This window comes from Syzygium oleosum, unplaced genomic scaffold (assembly GCF_021117445.2).
Source record: "Syzygium oleosum isolate NSW1041296 unplaced genomic scaffold, Sole_v2.1 Sole_v2.06, whole genome shotgun sequence".
Taxonomy (NCBI): domain Eukaryota; kingdom Viridiplantae; phylum Streptophyta; class Magnoliopsida; order Myrtales; family Myrtaceae; genus Syzygium; species Syzygium oleosum.
The window spans coordinates 7,771,792-7,795,657 of NW_026607490.1; the positions used below are offsets into that span (position 1 = coordinate 7,771,792).

The 23,866-nt window shown below is 41.0% G+C and overlaps 3 protein-coding genes across 7 annotated transcripts; all 3 read right to left on the reverse strand.

Moving 5' to 3' along the window:
• Window positions 1-539: 539 nt before the first annotated feature.
• Window positions 540-5,835, reverse strand: LOC115686008 (probable serine/threonine-protein kinase At1g54610). Of its 2 annotated transcripts, none has more exons than XM_030611179.2 (8): window positions 5,406-5,819; window positions 4,674-5,186; window positions 4,130-4,414; window positions 3,695-4,012; window positions 2,787-3,014; window positions 1,939-2,039; window positions 1,396-1,513; window positions 540-1,153 (listed from the first exon to the last, which is right to left on the reverse strand). In XM_030611179.2, the coding sequence occupies exons 2-8, from the start codon at window positions 5,016-5,018 to the stop codon at window positions 815-817; spliced, it is 1,734 nt and encodes a 577-aa protein (XP_030467039.1). In that variant the 5' UTR covers window positions 5,019-5,186; window positions 5,406-5,819; the 3' UTR covers window positions 540-814. The 2 variants fall into 2 exon arrangements, with proteins under 2 accessions (XP_030467039.1, XP_056168225.1); XM_056312250.1 differs by having other exon boundaries at window positions 1,114-1,270; window positions 5,406-5,835.
• Window positions 5,836-6,559: 724 nt separating this feature from the next.
• Window positions 6,560-10,706, reverse strand: LOC115686000 (probable nucleolar protein 5-1). 3 transcript variants are annotated; one of them, XM_030611169.2, is made up of 9 exons: window positions 10,612-10,706; window positions 10,105-10,213; window positions 9,847-9,888; window positions 9,447-9,626; window positions 9,186-9,350; window positions 8,454-8,654; window positions 7,671-8,168; window positions 7,380-7,514; window positions 6,560-7,158 (listed from the first exon to the last, which is right to left on the reverse strand). In XM_030611169.2, the coding sequence occupies exons 2-9, from the start codon at window positions 10,180-10,182 to the stop codon at window positions 6,712-6,714; spliced, it is 1,746 nt and encodes a 581-aa protein (XP_030467029.1). In that variant the 5' UTR covers window positions 10,183-10,213; window positions 10,612-10,706; the 3' UTR covers window positions 6,560-6,711. The 3 variants fall into 3 exon arrangements, with proteins under 3 accessions (XP_030467029.1, XP_056168578.1, XP_030467028.1); XM_056312603.1 differs by having other exon boundaries at window positions 10,508-10,633; XM_030611168.2 differs by lacking the exon at window positions 10,612-10,706 and adding an exon at window positions 10,504-10,528.
• Window positions 10,707-12,802: 2,096 nt separating this feature from the next.
• LOC115686014 (double-stranded RNA-binding protein 3-like) lies at window positions 12,803-16,237 on the reverse strand. Of its 2 annotated transcripts, XM_030611188.2 has the most exons (4): window positions 16,101-16,237; window positions 14,682-14,929; window positions 14,266-14,485; window positions 12,803-14,069 (listed from the first exon to the last, which is right to left on the reverse strand). In XM_030611188.2, exons 2-4 carry the CDS (start codon window positions 14,925-14,927, stop codon window positions 12,979-12,981), a joined length of 1,557 nt encoding a protein of 518 aa, XP_030467048.1. In that variant the 5' UTR covers window positions 14,928-14,929; window positions 16,101-16,237; the 3' UTR covers window positions 12,803-12,978. The 2 variants fall into 2 exon arrangements, with proteins under 2 accessions (XP_030467048.1, XP_030467045.1); XM_030611185.2 differs by lacking the exon at window positions 16,101-16,237 and having other exon boundaries at window positions 14,682-16,082.
• Window positions 16,238-23,866: the final 7,629 nt, after the last annotated feature.

The following is a 23,866-nucleotide window of genomic DNA, read 5'->3' on the forward strand; positions in this document are numbered from 1 at the left end:
TTTTTGGAATTTTCCCTCGTATTTATATTACGGTAAGCATAATTTAGGAATTCTGACGTCACGATAGAAAATTTTGGGATATTATGAGTCACAGTGTGCATATTTTAGGGGTTTTAGTGAAGTTAACCTAAAAAAGAGGACATAAATTCATGCAAATGAAATAATTTGGTACAAATTTTCAAAATGTCTCAAACGGAGCTACATCCCTTATACCTCTGCCACAACTTTTTTGCCTGCGTTACTTTGGATATCCATAAATACTCGTCAAACATGTCAATAAACGTGGTACATGATGCCTACATATCAAACTCTATTCTTGCATTGCAAGGTCTATACAGCATCAGAAGTGACCCTCATTCCGCCCCTGCAAATCCATCTTGATGACTTCCACTCTCGCCAAATGGACTCGGGGCGCAAGTCGTCTAGCCGAGCGGTCGCGATGAGAGAGACTCGCCGGCAGATTGTGGACAAAACTTGCGAAATTATGTGACTGAAAATCAATTATCTTGAGGATGACAGCACTTCAACATTGAGAAGAGTAGAGAACTCAGGCTGTCAATACTTATTTTAACTCTTCAGAGTGTAAAAAATAGGTGAGTACTTGGTACCAAGAAGCCACTGAAGTAAAAATTTACAGCACCAACATTGACCGACCATCCCAGCAAACCAAAAAACGGTAGCAGCAAAAATCTAAATCCTCCATGGGACAAAAAAAATTAAACATCGATATGGATAATAAACACCGAGCGAAGTTTACCCTCGAATTCACTTTTCTGTCTTCGTGAAACAAATTTCCTTCCCACCGGTAGATGGTTTAAGCTATGCTTTTGCTTTCATATGCTTTCAAATGAGTATCTGCTCTTCTCCCTTTATTGGTTCCCATAGATAACTTCGAAGACTCTCTCAGTCCACCTGCACCGTGCTTCTTTCGCCTTGGAGCACCAGGAGGATCGACCAGTGGGCCTGACCAAGTTTGATCCTGCTCTTTCGAAGAAGTAAGTGAGGCAGAGGTGAATGGGACATCGGGAGGAATGACAGACGGATCAAAACGATGAGAAGCTCCCAATGGGAAGCCGAGTGCTCCATCCTGATGTGGCGGAGGGAACTTTTCACTTTTGCTCTTTGCATTTGCATGGGAAATGAGTCGTCTTCTCTGATATACAGAAAACCAGAATCCTTGTTAAGAAAATTAAACTGGGTCTAGTAATGTGAATGGGTGTGCCTGTTTGCCTAATCTGCCCGCCCAATTCATTGTCACTAGTTGGCAATGCTTTAGATGATTAGGTTTAACAAGAATCGTCACCAAGGAAAGAAACAGAACACAGGAATCCTTTAGCTACCATGTAATAACGAAACCGAACAGAGGAAGCAGGAAAGAGAAATAGTTTCGCATACATCAATGTTATGCTGAAGCTCGGCATTCGCTTCCGGAGCAGGGACAGCCCTGACACGTCGATCACGTGTCCGTTCCTTCTTTGCACCATCTGCTTGTCCTTTACTAGCCGCTCTCAACCTGCAGAGATACGAGAAAATGCTAATTGGAAAAGTTCACCAAACACTGACATGAGAACTGCCATATGCTTCATTTTGGGTACTAAAGATGCTACTTTTTGAACTGAAGAATCCAAGGATGCTACTTTTAGAACTGACATGTTGCATTTTCAGTACTTATGATGCTATGCATGGTATGCAACCACATTTTTTATATCAAATGCTTTAACCTAGAAATGTGTAATTTGTCTGAATAGATTCGCACTGAAATTACATGAAGTGCCAGTTCTATATTGATAGCAAACCAGAGAAAAGGCATGATAACTCGGGTAGCAGTTTTAATAGAAATGAACCATCAAGAAAACATGAGCCAGCACAGGAAAAAGTACGAGGAATGGAAGGAACCTAAAATAAAAGAACAAGGAAAATCTAGCTTCTGGGACCAACCGTCGAGCTTCGTCATCACGTTTTTTAGCATCCATTTCCTTACTGGGGGGATACTGTGGCAGGCTAGACGGTTCACAAGCATATGGTTCCATCCGGAAGAACTGCGTGCAAAGGCAGGGGCAAAGTAGTAAATTAATAGGAAAAGGAAAAGGAAAAGCAAAAAAGAAAAAGAAAAGGAAGCATAGTTGCAGAACTTCAAATAGCATGTGTACAGCCAGATCTAACTCAATATATTACCCTTATTAGTTAGTCATAGAATAGTTTCTGACAAGCCATCATAATATTATGCAGCCAAGGAAACATCAAGTTTCATCCAAGTTCAGAATGGTAAGTCGATGGACTGTAAAATCTCCATCCAAGGTCCAGACAATTCCCATATATATTGTGTCTTCAAGTACTTACACAGATCATAAGCATAAAAATATTCAAGGAAGTTAAACTTAACCGTCCTGAGAAAGCATAATCTCATAGAACAGATAATGAGCAGACGGGCACAACCAAAGCTGGCCAAATTTAGGCAACCCGAGTTTAAGTTGATGCAGGTTGCTGAATATGATTGAAAATATTTGTGGTTTGAACCTAGCCAGAGGAAATTGTCTCCATTTAAGCAAATCAATTATCAAAGAAAAAAAAGAAGAAAAACGTTGCAATTGCAAATTACAGTCTTCATATAGGTTTTAATGACTACTTTACCATCCAATGCAGGAAACAAACTTTAGACAATAGATCGATAGAGAGATCAACAGGAAAAAGAGAAGCCATGATAGTTAAAAACTTTACTGTCAAGGGAAAAAGAGCAACAAGCACATGGAAGCATTTAAAATATAATGCACTAATGTTAAACTGACTTCGCTTTGCAAAGCATCAGTGGCTGTCCCGCGTTCCGCTGGATCAATTGCCAGAAGAGTTTCAATTAGTGGCAAAGATGATGGTGGGAAGTCCTTAAATGTTTCCCTGATGCATCTTCTATAAGGTTCTCGAGGCTTGAACAATGTTGCATTTGGCAACTTATATTTCTTCCAATACTCTTCAGAAGGTGAGCCACATAATTTGTATATCTTGTGGAGTTGCTCTACCTATGTACACATATATAACAGCAAGTTCAGATATGAGAGGAAGGCAGTTGTATTTTCCTGGAAAAGAAGGATGGTTCCACAGACAAGGATGGAACAATCAATGAGATAAAATCCAAAATGCTGATAGCTAGTCAACAGCAATGAAGCATCGAAATGTCAAACTAGATCTAGGCCAATACGATCTAGCATAAAAATCCAGTTATGCCCTATTAATAATGCATCACTGATACCGAGGATGAATTTGATCATTTACCAGTACATGGATATAAGTATATTATACAGATTGTCCACAATATGTGTTGCATACTGGATTATCCAAACCTTCAACTTGACTTATCCCCATGCAAGCACAAAAACCACCTTGTTCACGTGCAATGGGCAAGGCACTACTCACAGGATGGTGGGTTTGGCCCCAATTAACTTTGAATGGGAGATGCTATGATTTGAATAACAGTTTGTTGATTTTCGTTCAAGCACTTGACTACCCAACCAACTCGTTGAGGGTTCAGATTGTCTAATATCACATACATGTAAGTATACAGATTAATACAGTATATATATACCTTTTCTTACTCACTAGACAAACTTTAGGCCACAAACTGCGAATTACAAAAGTCGCAACCAAGAAATGTTCATTTGTATCCAAAAAAAAATATCACGAGAAGAAGTTCCAAACATACCTCTGTTCGACCAGGCATAATGGGCTTTCCCGCTAACAACTCGGCTAGTATACAACCAGCACTCCACAAGTCTATACCCACACCATAGTCATTGGCCCCGAGGAGAAGTTCAGGGGGACGATACCACAGAGTGACCACCCGACTCGTCATCCGATGCTTGTGGTCTGGATCATAGAATGAAGCCAGTCCAAAATCACCAATTTTAAGAATTCCTCCATTGTCAATCAGTAGATTTGAGCCCTTAATATCGCGGTGAAGCACACGGCGATTGTGACAGTGCTCTAGTCCGGAGAGCAGCTGATGCATGTAACACTTGACCTACAAAATATATAGATATTATGTTTGAAAGAAGGGGAAAAGAAGTACCATATAACAAAAAGGGGCATGGAGGCCTCACAATCAGTCATCTATTTTAAGAGACGAACTTGCACAAACCTGTGGCTCAGTGAATTTGATTGCTGGACTTGCTGCTAATCCAGCCAAATCATGCTCCATGTACTCCAATACCAGGTACAAGCTGCAGGACATTCGTGAGGTAACTAAACCGTCCAACTTCACAACATTAGGATGATCCAAATGCCGCAGAATGAGAATTTCTCGTGCCATAAACCTCACGCTTTCAGGTTCTAAGTTGTCAAACCGGACCTTCTTTAGTGCAACAATTTTACCAGTCAACAAATCCTTGGCTTTGTACACATTACTATATGTTCCTTGTCCAATCTGACAGGTAAAATAACACTAAGGAATTAGAAAATAATAGGGGGAAAAGGAAAAGCTTAAATTTAATATAATAGCAATTATCCAAAATGAAACCAAACAAAACAAGAGCAGTGCTATAAGTCGTGAGTCCTTATATTGTGAACCATGCAATCATGAGTCCAAGGCACTTCAAAGTTTTTCATTGCCGCAATCAAAAGCTGCTGTAATCGAAACGCCAAGGATGAACTTTACGTGAAAAAAATTAAAAGTCGCATCCAACCTTATCAATTTTCTCAAATGTGTTCGCTCTTCGAGGAGTCCAACCACTGAGAGCCTCCCCGCATATGTCTGAGAGCCACGAGGGCCATCCAGCTGCAACCTGCTCTCCTCGAGTATGCTTCGGCAGGTTGCCTAACTTTGTGCTTGGCCTCGACCGTCTCCTTTGTTCCCGCTGATCGTCTTCGACCTTCTCCTTATTCTGGGTCTCATCGGTCTCGGCTTTACTCTCTCCCTCTACCTTCGCGACCGAATCATCCCTCTTGCTGGTCTCGACGCTGGAATTTTCCCGTCCTTTGGACTCTGTGACTATGCCGGACGACACCTCTCGACCAAGCACGCACCCCATTCCTCGCACCTAATTTTCATCTCTGAACATATCCCATACAGCTCATATACGGCCAGTTACCACCCACCACCAATCAATATCCTCTGAGGGGATCACTCACCACAAGAACAAGGCAACTCTCAAGCACAAGCAGCTCGATTTCTGCATCAGCAAGTCGAATCTACCCACCTGTAAGTTATACCAGAGGTCAGAGACCACAGCAACCGGAACTGATCAATCCGCTGAACGATGCACTACAAGATACCAGATGCTTTGCAAAACATGAACCCTAAACCAGCAATCCCTCAAAAAGATGAAAATCGATCTGGGTGCTGAGATTTCAGCACACCCACCAAAGAAAAACTCGATTGAAGTCAGAAACACAGAGGAGGAGAGAGAAAGACTGACTCGGACTGAATCTGGGTCTGCGCAAGAAAGCACTGAAGCTTGTTCTGGGGAGGGTTACAGCTCCTTCAGTGCGGCGTGAAATGCCTCTCTGGTCAATCCTGCCCGGGAAAAGGAAAGGGAGAAAGAAAAAAAAGAATTCTGGGTATGAGACTACTCGGTATTTCTGGGACGTTCAGGCCAGGGGGGGCAATAAGAGGAGGAAAAAAACCGAACCGCAACAGCAGATCGTACTTCTCAGTTCTCAATTATATGCTGCTGTCTTTAGTTTTCGCAAGTCAAACCTCCCCACCCCCTCCCCGTTGTTCTTTTAGCTGAGGACAAGGTGGGGCCATTTTCTATTTTCCTGAATTAACGGGAGGCTCTTTCTTCTCCTTTCCTAATTTTTTTCCTTTTGATATGTTGCTGCTGTTGCGTCTTCGGTAATCATCTGGCACTTCCCCTCTTGTTCTCCCTTCTTTCCCTCTTTTCGCCTCGCTCAATTTCGTCTTCCTTTTGGACTTTGATGATGGCATGGAGTAGGCTAAGCTAAGCTTAAGCTGGTTTCCTCGTTCAGTAAATTTTCGGTTTTTTTTGGCTCTTTTCCATAATTCACGAAAAATCATGTAGACATCGGGGGTTGGTTTGGAGTCGCATGACGTTCTTTTTTTTATTATCTTCCAAGTACCTACTTTTTTAGAACTAATGGAGACAGAGGGAGAAGACCAACGGCGAAGGATATGGACGTTTTACCAATTACCGCTAGCAGTCTGTAATGCAACTTAACCATTTCTTGATGTGTTGATTTCTTTATTATACCGCCCCTTATCAGTTGAATTGTACAAGATGGTGATCGTAATTGAGTCATGGACACCCAATTTTATATATGCCCACGTTAGAATTTGGACGCAAGTAGAAATAAATTTCAATTTGACCTGCAATGGTCACTTGTTACATCGAACCGTATTGAGCATGGATTACCCGAGATATGATTTGCAAATGCAAATGGAAGGGCATGTGCTACTAATCCAGACAAAAGCTCAAAGGCATTGTTAGAAGCATCTGTGTTCCCTTGTTGCCATTCCAAAAGTCCCCAAACAAACTAACCCGACCGATGATATGAAGTTGAGACTCATGAATACTACGTCAATACATGCTGACAGAAAAAAGTGCGACCATTTCTCATCAGCAGCAAAAGAAATTTACTGCAATAAAACACATCAGAAAGAGGGCCTAACAAAACCACATTTTACAAAAAGCAATCGTTTCAGCGCAGAAATAAATTCAAAATTCGTTCATGGGTAGCTGCAGCAACTACGGGTACAGATTCTCAGTCCTCGCTTCTCTTTTTCTTCTTTTTTTCTTTCCTCTTGCTAGGTTGTTCACTATCTTCTTCATCTTGTTCAGCATGCTTTCTCTTCTTCTTCTTCTTCGTTTCTTCTTCGACAGCATTCCCATCAGACTGCAACCCGGACTCCTCGGCCGCATCTTTCTTTTTTTTCTTTTTCTTGTCTTTTTTCGCTGGGGCATCGCCATCAGCTTCTGCAGAACCATTTGCGCCCACTAGCATTGTCGTCTCTTCTTCATCAGCTTTCTTCTTCTTCTTCTTCTTCTTTTTCTCTTTCTTCCCTTCCCCAGTTGGAGGCTCTTCGGTGACTTCTGCCATTAGAGATGGTACACTTTCGGTTCTTCTCTTCTTTTTCTCCATTTCTTCACCATTCCCAGCGGCATTAATCAAAGTTTGCCCAAGAGTAGAATCGGCGGAAGGATTGTATGTCTACAATAAAAAAAATACAGGTATTATTATCCATTTGCAACAAAAGGCAGTGCAGAAAAAAAATACAACATTACGAAAATCCGAGGCTTCACTTGATGGCAAGCTGATGTTGACATTCAGCTTGACAATATAGGTGCGTCCCCCATTGACAGTCACTCGTGAGTCAAATGAATCTACCCTCAAGATCCGAAACAAGAGAATGGTATAAAATGAAAGCGTACCTTAGCAGCAGTTATCAAGGCCCCAGCGCCCTTCTTTCGGTCCTTGTCATAGACTTCTATCTTAGGCTTGCCCTTTGCAGAGCCCGCAGAACGACCCAATTCTCTGCCCTCGAGATTCCTCAACCTTGCTTCAAGCTACAAGCAGACATACATCAGCAAAGCAAATTCTCTCCACTCCGCTCTGTGTGTGTGTGTGTACTTATGTGTCTGGGTGGTGGTTGAGCCATTGAACAATAAAAGCATGTTTCCCCTGTGACAAAAGATAGCAAGTAGAGAAATTGAAATAAGTACCTTGGCCCGATTTTCAAGACCCATGGAGTTATCTTCAGTGTCTCCAAGAGCATCGTATCTAATAGCCAAGGCGGTTTTCGCAGCAAGTGAACGAGAAATTTTTCCCTTCAATTTCGGTGCAGCCTGGCCAATCAATGATGCATGGTAAATCAGCCCATACTTAGGAGTAGCATGTTTTGTCTTCAATGCTCTGAAAAGAGCCTTCTCAGCGCCCAAGATTTGGACGGTGCTACCAGGCTGCTTTGCAAGGTTTAACAAGCTGCCGCCGTGCGCAATCAGACGGGCCCCGACAAGCTCTCCGACCATGGCAGTCAAATTGGGCGCAATGGTGTTCATTCTACTCTTCAAATAATCATAGAGCTGACCTCTATACTCGGAGAGAGACAAGACTTGGTCGCACAGTTCTTTTATGTTTAACAAATCAAGTTCACTGACTTCAGTGCCCATTGAAATCTCAGATGCCGCTTTTAACTCTGTCTCAACCTCTTCAGGCAATATCTGCAGAATATCAAGCAAAATAATCAGCACATTCCCCGGTCAGAATATCATAACTATGACTCACAGTTCCAGCTCATTCATTTGATAGCCTCTATTCTGATTCCTACTTGCAACATCATGTCTAAAACATATACATCTGATGGAACACGAGTCCCAATCGATGCCAAAAAATTAAAGGACAAAAATTTATCACGACTACAAGCTTCTTCTAATAGTCTGGATATCTGGTCCTCAGATTTATATGCCCAATAAAAATCACCATCACCATTTCATAGGAAGTCATACCCCAGAAAAGTCTAGCTTTGAAGCATTAGTGCGGTCGCCCATCAGCTTCACGGTCTTGGCATATAGTATGTTATCCTGGATAATCTTACCAAGCTCCGGAAAATGCCATCCATACCACTCTCGGACCCTCATCGCATAAGTATTCAGCTCTTTATCAAGATCGTCAAGTAAGCCAATGGCCTGAATGATCATAGTGTCCACCTAAACAAGACAACCTATGTAATTAGAGAGCTCCAGCATAAACATCTATTTCAGTTCAAAGGACGAAACGGGACTACTGATAGATCATAGCTTTGAGTTCAACATCTTTCCTAAACAGACGAATAAACAATTAAGTTTAGAAAGTTGGCGATTAAGTGCACTTCTCCGATCGTTCCATGGCAATCTATGGGACCTCAAATAACAATATATAGCCACCTAACCAAAAAAGCCAATTCTCATTTCATCAAAGACCATCTAATAAGTGATTCAGATAAAAAAATCAAATGAAATTTTCAATATCCTAACATACAATTTTTTTCCATATATCAAGACTAGCCATAACCAAAAAAAAAATGAAATCTTCATTATCCTTACGACAATTTTTTTTGATAAGTCAAAACCAGCCATAACCAGATAAAGCAAAGACCATGCGACAATGATGGTCAATAGATGAGTTTGTCACAGATCAAGAAACATCAAGAACCATAGTTAATCCAACACAAGTATACGAATTAGTAAAAAAAAACACACCTTATCAGCACTAAACTTCAGCTTGTATCTAGACAGGCTATGAGATAAACCCAGACTCATTGGAGCCAGATCCTGGACAGCTAGACCCGAAATGAGTTCAGTCAGCTGACTCCTCACACCTCGCATCAACTCCATAACAGCATTATTGTGGACACATTCAATTTGCTGCAAGGAAATAATCTCTCGGGTTTTAGGAAAAACAAAAGGAAACAAGCTAACAACGGTAACAGGATCACACTAAGCATCAAAGCATCTGCATACCAACTTCTCTTTAATAGCATTTCCAAGCTTTGAATCAGCCACAGCCAAATTTTCCCCATCACAGTGAGCACGTAAGAATTTACGAAGACCTTTGTAAGGTTTGCTCTCAATCAAACAGGTTGCAGCTGATAGAGCTTCTGCCGTATTTTCAAACTTTGAAAAAGCTTTCAGCTTAACAACCTGATAGCCACAGAGAAAACAATTGTCAGGTCCATTGTGAAAGCTGCAATGAAGCAAGGCAACAATTTTGGCGAGACTACCAATCGAATTAATCAGACCCTGAAAGCCCTAGTGATCAAATACTCGTTTGCAATCAACGGACTATCAATGAAAATAAACCCACTAACTACGTGTATCATTTATGTTCCTGGCAAAGTGACAACGGAGACAGAGAGGGCACCTTTCTAGCAGATTCAGCAGATGAGAAATCCTTCCACAAGTCCTGGCAACAGTAAAAACAGGAAACTTAGCAAGATGGAAGGACATTAACTCGTACAATCTCCATTAGAGAAATCAACAAATAAAAGATAGGGCTTGAGTCATGTATGACTTTCGAAATTATCACAAAGCCCAAATCCTCAATTCAAGCTCGCACCGAAAATCACGCGTTATAATCAGTAGAGAACAGCAACCGAGTAAACACGAAGCAACAAATCACCTCGACCTTCGAGAGCTTCCCTTCATCCAACACTTTGAACAGGGCAAAGCCCGCCGGCGTCTCGAACAACACGAGCATTTTAAACCCAAATGCCGGACCCAAAGACCACCTGAAAAAACAGAGCCATCGATTTGCTCAGGCAACTCATCCAAAACAAGATTCCACAGAACGGCCAAACAACTCATCTCAACAGCAACCACCCGACAGACCCACAAATCAATCACAACACATATTCGATCACCGACACATGCATGCTCATCCCTATGCGCACACTAGCTAGCAAATCAGAAGTAGCAGCCCAGTCAACCAAAGAAAAGGGCTAAAAATCGACCCTTTGCTGCTCAAGAGCCAAAACAACACGCATTACAAAGTTTGCCCACATAGAATCCTAACGTATACCGACAGTATTGCTCAGCAGCGGAGCTTGAACACGCAAATGGGCAAAGAACGCGGTGCAAAGAGAGGAGCTTTTAGGGTTTCGCAGAGCACGGAGAAGTTGGAGAGTACCCGGAGCTGCGTCGCCTAAGAAGAAGAAGCAGACGCCCAGCAGGAGAAGACGAGAAGGGTCTAGGGTTTAAGCGTGGCGTGCCCAAATATTTATAGACGTGGTACGACTCACCGTTTTTTCTCTGGTCTGGGAAATGTGACCTTATTTTTCTGGTGTTTAGTAATTTAGCAAATTTACATAATCTTTTTAACCATAAGAGTTTGGAACATATTTTAAAATTTATTTTACAAGTAAATTGAAAGTATGAGCTCCGTTTGTTTTACGAGAAATAAATGATTTGAAAAGTCTTTTCTTTAATTTGATTGCTTATATCTCTTAAAATAATTAGACAACAATTTATGCGTAAACAATTTCGTAGATAGTTAATTTTTTTTCCGTTCATTCTTAGATGTATTTTAAGAAAATATTTTTCAAATCATTCATTTTCCATGAAATAGATACACCTCTAAACTCTCTAGATTATTTATCGAACTACTCTTGCTCTATTAAAATTCTTAATGTTTCTTATACAATTTCATCAACCCCTAAAGAAAATTAACTATAGTTTAACATTTTCGGTAACGATTACTGTTGAAAGCCTAATTTCTCATTCTAATATTGCTAGATTTCAGATTTTTATGATTATTGATCTCGAATTTTTTTTAATGTTATATCTTTCATTCTGCTAGTATTCAAATTGGAGATTTGGAATGGATGAATTTTTGAATTAATGGCTGTGCTTGCAAACTTGACATGTTTTGTCATGTATTGAGTGTAAGATACGTGCGTACTAAGGTAGGAAAATGGTGAGTGTGCGGGTAGCCAATAGGGTCTGACAACTTTAATGAGATAGATAAAGATTTCATGTTAGAATTTATAACGGATTTGAAATGTGATTGAGAAATGATAAAAATATTGACGAGATGGTCTGGGGACGAGGTTTGTCCCAAACCCATCCCGCTTCCATCCCCGAGCAAGCTAGGGACATCCCACAAAATTGAATGAAGAAGAAAAAGGGCAAAGGAGGAAAAAAGTAAAATAAATCAAATTTAAGCAAGCCAAAAACATTTTAGTGTATTTTTAAATTTTGGGTCTTGTATTTTATAAGCTCAAAACTAAACCACCAAAATTTAGAGAAAATCCAAAAGATGTGTATTATGCATACGAACATGTATTTTCAAGAGTGTAGAGTAAGAACATATATGTTTTACAATAACAAACGATGCTTTTAACAAGTACATAACAATTGGGAGACATCTAGTTATGTATGCTTTAGGGGAGACAAGTAAATTTACAGGCAGGGAATGGTCCAAAACTATAATGCTATTTGACTCGGAAGCATAATTTTTCTTTGGTTCTATTCTTTTCTTGTCTCTCCATTTTAAATTTTTTTAACAAAGTGAAAGGTTTGGTAAGAACATTTCAGAGGCAATTGCAAGGAGTAATTATGCGAAGCCCATAGATCAGCATATGTGCTTTTTGTACATTCTATGCCAGGCCCACAGAATGGATAGTCATGGTACTTAAAATTTTCTTTTTGGAACCAAATATTATTGAATCTGTCATTTTTGCGAATATAGTGCGTCTCGTATCCAGATGCATAAGTATAATCATCATATGATTAGCTCAATGACACAATTTGTCAGGCACGGACATACCTTTCCCATATGCTGTATACTGATTTTCATTGTCGTCAATCTCTCCAAACCCCCGGTCTTCCATTCAAAATGACTAATCTAAAACATATGTTTGGCATTAATGATTGTCTTTACGTAGTCACAGTGACATAATTTTGGTTAAAGAAGTCGCCAATTGAGCTCAAGAGATTATTGTATGATCCGTGACAAAGTGCAAAGAATTGCGATTCGTATATTCTAAATGCAGCAATTTCATGTACCAATGAGAAACTTGATATTTGCTATCATTGAATAATTTAGGGCATAAGAAACTTAGTAATATACTAGAGATGCTAAAATGGATTTATGGAATTGATTTATCAAAATAATCAGACTCCCATTGATATGTAAATGAGATTACATATCGAATTTTAGTTCAGAGACCATATTGAATAAATTAAAAGCTTGGAGAACACATTACACATTGGGCCAAAGTTCAAAAACTATTTGTATCATTATCCATCACATTTTTGTTGACTTTGCACTTTTTTGCATTTAGATATTCGTGATTAAATACTATAGACATTTGATGTAATGGGAGAAAAGAGGGATAATTTCCTCGGACTTTGCAGTCATAAGATTTTTGCGTTCCCATAGAGGAGACAACATTACAAGATTTATTTTAACAACTTACAAGAAGCATGAATGCTCCTAAGAGAAAAGCTATTAGAAGGAAGAATTTATATGTTCGCTTTAGAATCTGTTTCCTTCTCATAATTGGAGTCTGCCTAGCTCCAAACTCACCACCTCTTCCGGCTCTGCCGTTCGATTTCCGGAGACATTTGACCCATCGTCTGGCCTGGAAATCGGCGTTCTTCCTGATGGTGAAGCTGAACACACTGGTACAACAGAACGGATTCGAACAGGGGGTGCCAAGAAACGAGGACGCAATGCTTCAACATTGCGTCCTGTGGGTTTTGGCCTAGCCGAATATGAATTAGCTCCCGTTCTCATTCTTGGAGGAGCATGCTTATGGGGAGCCAAATTTTGCGGTCTGTAATGTACTACAGGTACACTGCCACTTGATCGATTCATTGTGGATTCCACTGCAGAAGGTGGACTCAAGCATCTAACTAAACTTGCTCTTGGAGGATACTGACGTCCGTGATGTAGGGGAGAAGAATTAAATGTATCCTTAGTTTGCAACCGAGCTTTCTCTATGACATTCCAATGATCCTGCCCCGATATTCTTAACTCACTTCCGCTGCTTCTAAGAACAAGTGAATCTGAAGTTACAGTTGTCGGAAAGCCCGATGATTCTTCGACTTGCTCCTCCTGAATCTCTTGAATGGTCAATCTGGGTCTGCTACTCATTGAATCAGGAATCACTTGGTTTGAGAAACAAAATGATGGGACCGATGTGGCAATTGCAATTCTGGGCCCCAAGACAGGAGAACAAAACTGCCTCGCTGGAAAATGCTGGCAGCTGTCTGGGTTAATCACAGATTGCACGTTGGGAAGAATCTGAGGCGATGATATAGTAGAAGGAATGGGAAGCCTCACTAAGTGAAGCTGCTGTTGAAAAAGCTTCTCTTGCTCCCACATATGACACATTACCATCTGATGCGGAAAACTTGAGTATGCCCAATTTTGATACTGCAAAGGACAGAAGCTTCTTGAATATGGGCTGCGTACATTGGATTTGACTGATCTTATTTGTCTTTTTTGCACTTCTTTCGACTCTGACTCTGATGGTGGTAAACTCGACAGGAAACGAGCAACGATAACCTGTTCCTGTTCTTCACTAGCTTTAGAATCCAGCGGAGCAGACGAAGAACAGGAAGACATTGACTCCCGAGACACTGCACCGGGTTATAAAAGTTAGCTATTAAGCAAAATTTCATAGGCATTCTACTAGTGCTCATCATCGGAGGTCCCTGAAAATTGAACTTATGACAGGCTAAATCCCAACTTCTACTCCAAAAGCAAGAATAGACAGACAAAAGGGTAGGAAGGACACGAAGGGAGAAAAAAGGGTACATGAGAAGAATCGCTTACTTTTTCTCAAGGCAGACCAAGCAGCCATGGCAGCATTTTTCTGAGCTTGTTTCTTTGTTCTAGCTGGTTGCCCAGTAAAGCTCTTTCCAGCTAGCTCAACTGTACAAGAGAAACTAGGAACATGGCCTGGTCCAGATCGAATAGTAGAATAAGCAGGCAGGTTCAAACCAGCTCTGTGAGCTGTCTCCTGAAGCAAATTCTTGTAAACTCCAGTTTCATCCTGCGCAGCAAACCCATATGATAATGATACAGGCATATCTAGAGCAAACAATTTACTAGTGTATTTAGTCTGTTTAACCGCATGAAGTGTTCGAGAAATAGCCAAATCGAAGTAGTTCATTTGATTAAGGTTCCAGATGAAGAGAGTAAAATAATGTAACTTAAGACAGACACTAAATCTTCCGTTTAATACATACCAAAACTTTTGCAGCCAATGCTCTAGATGGACCCTTTGTAGCAAGTGCGGTTAGAGCTACCTCAGCTGCTGAATGTTCTGCTTGCCTTAGCGTAGAGCAGAAAGTAGGACTTTCAAAAGTCTCTCCATTGAAGTTGACTGTAGCTTTAAATCGAGGGGCATGATCAGGTCCCTCCCGGATGCAAGAATAAGATGGCAAGTTGAAGCAGCTTCTCTGAGCCAATTCTTGCAGCTGGTTTTTATACATACCTATGTGTATGATGTAATTTATGCATTGAGCGGGAGTTGTACACTATCATTCATTAAGAGTTATACACATTTAAGCTGATATGAAGGATGGCATATGCAAGGACAGCAAGTTCAAATTCCTGCTTTTTAGATATCCAAGTCTGCCGGAAACAGTAAATTTGGCAAACGCTATTACAAGAGCCATCCAGACACAGAAAAACAATACATCGATCATTCTCAAAATCAATGAAGATTTCGTGGATCCTATCGTCTCGCTCTTACTTTTTTGTAACTTTACTAAATTCATTGCAGAAACTGGCTGTCGAAAAACTGCATTTCAACTAGTTATCATTGTCAACAGAGACATTGTGATCAAATTTCCTATCTTAACACAACAAAAACGGCAAATAAAGGAAACAAACATCATGCATTGCATGTTTAAAGGAGGTTCTCAGCCAATCGTGCGGAACTAAAAAGTGAGACGGCAAGTTGCGGCATCTCACCAACTCATACTAACTAAGCACTGCCTAAGACTGCTACGCTGTGCAAAGTTAAACTCTGACTACTGGAGTAACTACACAAAAAACGAAAAAGGGTTTAACGGTATACACTACTCTATATATGCAAATGAATTTAAACGAGCCCATCGGCATGCATGAATTCTTCACAAACAATCAGACAGCATCCCAGGAGTACTCCCTAATTGTCATAGTTAACAAACTAGGAAACAACAAGAAAGCAAATGAAAAGCATATGTCTTTTTCCAAAGCCCCAGCAACTGCCCCAACAAATACTTGGAGCACTGCTTCCAACCAGCAAGGACAACCAGCTACAGCATCATCTCCCTTTAAGTCCTGAAACCCACGGCTTTGATCTAATTCTCAGAATGGTCAGCTCGACAAACATAAAATTTCCCGCATTCCTCCATTTTCACGGCTAGAAAACTTAGAAAAAACGGAAAAGGAAGAGAATTTGGTAACGATAGAAGGAACTACAAATGGGTTCACCACTCCTCATTCAAACAAATCCGCATCAATCGCCTTTATATCTGTCCAGCATTTCGCGGCTGGAGGGTTCAAATTAAGCGCATCGCAGGACATTCAAATGCATCTTTATCAGCAACCGACCGCAACACGACTCAAGTCGGCGCACTAACAACGCCATGAACGAAAGAAAGCGAAACCAGCTCTACCTCAAGTAGCAGGACGAATCACATAGAAGCGATCTGAACTCAGTGGAAAAGAAGTTAAAACTCGCCTAAGTTTCGCCTTCGCTGTCTTCGCCTTGTCCGATCAGTCCTCTGGAGATTTTCCCGAGAAAGCGACGGAGAAATTCCCGAGGGCGAGGCGGAATCGAAGCCGAATCACCATCCGCGAGAAAACGGAAGAGAAAATTTGAAGAAAGTTGGAAACTTGGCAGCAGAATTGAGCAAGCGGATTTGATATTTCACGTCATTCAGCGACACTCTCCCACTCGCATTTGAGCATTAAAATGTTTTTTTTTTAAAGAAAATGTAGAACTGGAAAAAGGCAAGGATATTTATTTTAATATAGAGATACGTGCACTAAAAATCTTAAAACTTATCACCTTCGCTCAAAATTTAAATAATATTTAAATAATAATAATAATAAATGCCATGTAAAATAGAGAAATTGATTGAAATATGCAATGTTAGCATTTTCCGTTAGAAAAATTGACGGTGTTAACTTTAGGACTCAATTGAATCAAGTTGACAAGTTTTAGGACTTGATTACACTTTTTACAAGTTTTAGGACTCAATTATACTTTGGTGATAAATTTTAGGACTTCTAGTGCACATATCCCTTTAATATATCATAAGCTTAAGTCCACGATTATAAGGGGCTAATGAATTATGCAAGATTTATGCAGTGTGTGATCAAATACACTTGACTAGAGTCTATAGAGGTGACAACGGACTAGTTTGCCTTGGTGTCAAAGATGGTAATTTCGACTTTCACTGGGCCTCGGGCCAGCCGAATCTGATCAAAGGTCGGATCCATGAATTACGAGGACTTGGAACAAGGCCAACTTGGCCAATTGGATGGCTTAATACGGCTTGCGAGCCTTACCAGATAACGAATTTTTCTCTAAATTAGCGATACCAACGTGAAATGAAAATACATTTCCATAGTTAAGTGAACATGAGTGGGCAAAGCCCGCCCAAACGCCATGCTCTTGCTTTGGACTTTGCCCAGCCCGCCCGATTGAACTCGACGGACGAAGAGCCCGACTTGCACAAGGTAAACTCGATGGAACAAGAAGTTCGAGTGGTGTCCATGATCAAAGTCCACGAAATTGGAAAAGAGAGGTTATAAAGAGATTTTTAGCAACAAAAACAAAAAGGTTATAAAGAGATTCAACCTAATATTACACCATCCAAAGTGTGATTTCTTAATGCAAAAGGTAATAGATGATCCAATACTATAGGATGTAAAGTGTGGATTCTTCAATAATTTTATAATTTGCTTGGTTATTCGTTATCTTTCGTGGAGAGTCGGATTCTCTAGGCATTAGAACATTTAATTATAGCGTCACCTCGCTTATACATGTTATTATAGCATATCTTATATACATGTAGTCATGTTTCACCTATTGACTTAAGCTTTCGGGTTGGATTTTTCATATGAGGTACCAAAATAAGAAATCTTGAGTTCAAATTTTTGCAAGCTCCTATTTGTATCCCTAATTTTGTATTTCCATGCTTCGTTCCTAAGCTCAAGTCTAGCAGTGTGAGGGGAAGTATTACAACATTTAGATGTAATTCGGCAAAATTTTACATTGGAAATAACGTTTTATCGACTTTATCGATCGAGCTAATCTTAATGCCGAAGCCATAGGTGTTGGAGGGCTTGAAGGCGACGAGAATGTATTTTGTACCTATAAACTTCTTTATACAAACTACAACAAAAAGGAAAGAGATGGACATTAGCATGGGAAGGTGAAATGGTGGAAGCTTTACTCCTTGTTGCCTTCATCGTAATTTGGAGGCAAACATGTACACTTATGGAAGGCAAAGAATAAAGAGTAGTAAACATATAACAAAAAAGACCCTAATGAAGGTTCGTCTTTATTTATTTTTCCTTAAATTGATTGTTTGGTTCTCAATTGAATCGATACACTTCGGGTTCAAAAGAAGCCGTAAATTGCTCTAAAATCGAACATGAACGATAATTTATTTGTTGAAATGCTCCAAGCATGCTCGGTCCTCGATCATTCATGGGCCGGACCATCAAGCAAAAGCACCAATTGAAGAGTTGGAAAACCTTTTATTGCGTCGAAAAAAACGATTGGCGCCTTCAAATTTGCCACGAGGCATGATGTAGCACAAGTCAAATATTGCCCCGTTCAGGAAGGAAAATGACTACGACGCCGAGAATATTTCCCGATGAAATATTGGATCATTTCCTCTTTCACTGCGTTATAGGCAATTCGAACAAGAACAATTTTAGGTAGGGGTGTGCAAAAGAACCGGGATCCGCCCGGACCGTCCGGAACCAGTGGTTCCCAAGGGAACCGGTCCGGTTCTCGGTTCCAATTTTTTGGAACCGATACTGTTTGGGCAGGTTCCCGGTTCCCGGTGTGGAACCACCCACCCGCCCACCCGGACTGGACCGGTAATATAATAATAATATATTTTATTTTTTAAAATTTTTAATTAAAAAAATATAACCAAAAAAATTTTTAAAAAAGAAGAAAATTTGTTATCATGTCTGAAGCTCTTGTGTAGTTGGGATACATTGGTCATTTTTCCCAATAATTAATGGGTACCCACTTGATTTATAGATGATGGGGTTAATATAATCGATATAGTGTAGGAATTGTATGAAAAGTTATGTTCTTTTCCTTTTGTTCTGTTGATCCGATATTGGTCCATAGATTTTTTTTTTTTATTTGTCTAGGAAAACTTGTTGAGACTGGTTCCATGGACCTGCCCAAGAACTGGACCAGACCGGCGGTCCGGTTCTCGGGCGGGTCCATGGAACCGACGGGCGGTTCTCTGTTCCAATTTTTGGAACCGGTCCTGTAGCGGACGGTCCACGGTTCCGGGGTAGGAACCGCCCGTCCGGACCATGCACACCCCTAGTTTTAGGACTTCCCGTGTCCAAAATAAACCCGCCTGCGTGGTTTGGTCCCTTTCTGCAAACTGATGAATCTATGTTTAGGCGCTCCCTAGAGACACTGATGGATTATTTCGTATCTCGCTAAGTTCCAAGCACGGGGAGGTGTGCCAACCGACAAGGTGCTCGAAGTAATAACCAAGGCCATGCCTAACGATCGGAGGTTGAAGAGCATCGGTGGCTACGTTTCCCATGAGTCCTTTGCGTTCACTCAACTATAAGAAATTGTGGATTCAAGTTGGCAAACATGAGAAGCAACTGAAGAAAGGTGGTGTCATCGTTTCCGAGTTTCTGGTTGTTTGTGTTCGAATGTAATTCAGAAGGGACCATATAAAAAAGTAATCAAGGTGATAACCGGTGATTCAAGGTTGTAAGATATTAAGCTCAAATTCGGTTATCTCGTTGCGCTCTGACGAACTCAAAGAAGTGGTCAATTCAAGTTGGTAGACCCGAGCTCGAGATATCTCCAAGATTCTCTCATATTTTTCATCGTTTCCGAGTTTTTGGTTGTTGTGTTTGAATGTAATTCAGAAGGGATTATATAAAAACTGACCATGCTTCTATAGTTTGCCTTTTCTCGGGAAAAGAACACTACAAGTGCTATAATTTCTTATGACGCTCACTTTGGTGCCAAAACTTTTTTCCAGATCACTTAAGTACCACTTTGAATATAAAAAAAAAACGATAACTTAAGGCTCCGTTCGTTTGGCGGAAAATATTCTCCCGGAAAATATTTTCCGGGTTTTCCGGTGTTTGGGAGGCGGAAAACGTTTTCCGTGGGAAAATATTTTCCTTCCCCCCCTCACAAAATAGCCTAAGTCTACGGAAAATGACTTCCGCTTCTTCAAAAGCGGAAATCATTTTCCGAGCATCTTCTTCGTCTTCTTCACTAAGGTCGCCGGTTGCGCCGCCGCCGCCGGTCGCCGGCCGCTGCCGCCACCGGTCGCCGCGGCCACCGCCGGTCGCCGGCCGGCGCCGCCGGTTGCCGCCGCCGGTGCGTCGGCCGCCGCCGCGGTCGTCGGCCGCCGCCACCGCCGGCCGCCGATCGCTGCCGTCGATGCCGATCGCCGGCCGCCGCCGATCGCCGGCCGCCGCGCGCCGTCGCCGTCGGATGCCGGACGTTGGCCGTCGGTCGCCGGCCGCCGCCACCGGGACGCCGGACGTTGGCCGTCGGTCGCCGCCCCGCCGCCGCCGCCGCCGGGCGCCGCCGCCGCCGGACGGCGCCGCCGCCGCGGACGGGCGCGGGCTGCCGCCGGACGCCGCCGCCGGACGCCGCCGCGGTCGCCGGCGAAAAATATTTTCCGAAACTTTTTCATATTGGTGGCCGAACACCGGAAAATTATGTTCGGGAAAATATTTTCCAGGAAAATGACTTAGGAAAATATTTTCCAAAAGGAGAATATTTTCTGCCAAACGAACGGAGCCTAAGTGTCAACTCCAATTTGAGACGTCGAAAATCTGACATGACAATATTTTATCATTTTTTTTCGAATCGATGTGGCTAGCCGGTAACTTGACTCAACATCTGTACCCAAGAGCTTGAGAAAGACGAAGACCAAACCAAGAGAAATGATGTCGTTTGGTTAAACAGAAGAGAGAGAGCCAGGATTTCCAAGTTGGCTTTTCCTTTTCATCATAAAGCCACGTAATTATATATAATTAGTTTAAATAATGACGTTGGAATAAACATTTAATAACAAATACCACATAGGACTTTTGGCCAAAACTTGTCGACAGAGGCACTTAAGTGACCGTTTTTTTTTCAATTTGGCACTTGAATGATCTGGCGAAAAGTTTTGCAATCAAAATGATGTACAAAAGTTATGGCACTTGTAATATTCTTTTCTCCCTCCTAATAAATTATGTTGAGAAGAAACTAAATGCCACGGCTCGTGCACACAATAAATGTGTGTGTGGATTTTTCATATAATTAATAATCTCCGTGGTTCATAACACTCAGTAGCTTCAGGGAAGATGGAGTCTCGTAACAAACAGCATTTAACATGAAATCTGCATGCTTGTGTCTCAGGATTCGAGCCACGTACATTGTCACCTATGGTTGATCAGCTTCATCTAACTTGCTTCAAGGGACAATTTTTCAAAAAGGTTCATTTCTGTTGTAAAAGTAAACGGCGATCTTTGGAATCAACTCAGAAATCAACATAAACGTCAATCTTCGGAATCAACGCGGAGACCAACTTGAAGTACAATATGAGAGAAAAAAGAGACATGAGAGAAGTAGGGAGCAAATGTTAAGTCTACTTCATTCTTCATCATTATCCTCACCAAGTTTACAAAAGTCTCTATTTATAGACTAGATGATACAATGAACATGAATATGTGTGTTCATGTATACAATTAATGAGGATCTGATCGTGTACATTAAAAGAGGGGACCATTCATTGAATGGGGAAAAGTGATACATCCACATCATTCAATGCATCATTCAATGCATTTATAACACTCCCCCTTGGATGTTCACTTTTTATTATACGCTTCTTAGACTGCCTCATTAAAAACCTTGCCAAGAAAAACCCAGTGGGACAAAAGCTTGACGAAGGGAAAAAGAGTACAGTGCGTATAATACTCCCCCTCATTTTAATAGTCATTGCACATAGGTTGCCTCATTAAAAACCTTGCTAAGAAAAACCCAGTGGGATAAAAACTTGACGAAGGAAAAAAGAGCACATCCATAAACCTTTTGAGTTTCATCCTTCAGGGATGGTTAATTCGCTCCCCTTGATTAAAGTAGTCGTCCAAGTCGACGCATTCCTATTCCATATACAAGTTTTTCAAATGTGGAAGTAGGAAGGGATTTAGTGAACAAATATGCAAGATTGTCACTAGAGCGAATTTGATGGATATCTATTTCACCTTTTTCTGCGGGTAAAATAACTTAGGTGAAATATGTTTTAGTTTTGTCTCTTTTGACAAATCCATCACGCATTTGTGCAATGCAAGCCGCATTATCCTCAAAAAGTATAGAGGGGGCATCATGAATTGAGGATAAGCCACATGAATCTTGAATGTGATGTATTAAACTTCAAACACATTCTTTGGCAGTTTCAAATAGTCCAATAATCTTAGAATGATTTGAGGAAGTAGCAACCATAGAGGAACACATAACCAGTCTGTGACGTGGCATTATGAGGATCAGACATATAGCCAGCATCTGAATATCCCACCAATGTTAAATCTCTGTTTCTTTGGTAAAATAAACCAAGATCAACAGTTCCTTGGAGGTAATATAGGATATGTTTAACGTCATTCCAATGTCTTCGGGTTGGATTGGCACTGTGTCTAGCTAGAACATTCAATGCAAGTGCAATATCAGGCCTGATGCAATTTGCAAGATATAACAGTGCTCTTATGGCGCTCAGATAAGGAACTTCAGGTCCTAACATATCCTCGTTTTCCTCTTTAGGTGTAAATGGGTCTTTGTCCACTTCAAGTGAACGGACCACCATTGGTGCGCTGAGATTTATCCATATAAAATGTCTCCAATATCCTCTTTGTATAATTAGACTGGTGTAATAAAAACTCCTTCTGGGAGGTGCTCGATCTGCAGGCCGAGACAATACTTAGTTTGACCCAAGTCCTTTATTTCAAATTCATTATTTCCCATTTAGGGAATTGAAAATCCTTTGGGGACTTTCATATATATCTATATATATATATATATATATATATCAGTGTCAAGTGACCCATACAAATATGCAGTCACAACATCTATTAAGTGCATATCTAGATTCATATTTACTGCCATACTGATCAAATAACGGAACGTAACGTTGTCTATTACGGGAGAATAAGTAACATCAAAGTCTATACCGTGTCTCTGCGAAAAACCCTTAGGCAACTAGCCTCGCTTTGTATTTCACCACCTCACTCTTTTTGCTGTGTTTTCTTACAAACACCCATTTATATCCAACAGGGATAACATCTTTGGGTGTTCGGACAACATGTCCACAACGTTTATTAAGCGATCTAGTTCTGCCTTAATTGCCTCCTTCCATGTATTCCAATCTGAATGCTTCTGGCATTCAAGAATGGATTTTGGTTCTAGATCCATATTGTCTTTTGAGACAGTAAGCGCTACTAAGGAGGCAAAGGAGTCGTCAACGACAATTGCAATTCTATCATATCTTACTCCCGCATTCACATAATTTACGTCAACCAAATCCTCTTCGTTTCCCAGATCAATAGGATTTGGCCGTTCCATATTCCCGGGATTGTTATTTGGAGCAGCTGCACTAATTTCACCGGGATCGCATTCCTCTGCAGGAGGCGCATTGGGTGACCAAATATTTTTTCTTTTTCCGCGGATTTATGTCTTTAGCCCCTGTGGGTCGTCCACACTTCCGGCGTTGACTAGGCTCATCAGACATTTTTTGTCCCAAGGGGATCTCCACTCTAGGCGGTGCGTTTTCTACAGGAATATGGGACTTAGTCACCCCTTTATGATCAGTAAATGCATCTGGCGGTTTACTTGCTAAATTTCGCAAGTTAATAATTTTCTGAACTTCAAGTGCAGTCGTTCTTGTACGTGGATCAATGTAATTCAATTGATCTTCCTTTCAGGAAATTTCACGACATTCTTTAAGCTTCAGGCTTTCTCCCCCTAATGCCGAGAAATGTGCCTTATCAAATATACAATCAGTGAACCGGGCAGTAAACAAGTCGCCCATCTGGGGCTCCAAAATATTTTATAATATATAGAGACTCATATCCTCATAATGCCAAGTCGACTTGGAGGCCCCAATTTGGAACGCCGTGGAGGTGGTATAGGAACATATACGGCACAATCAAATATTCGCAG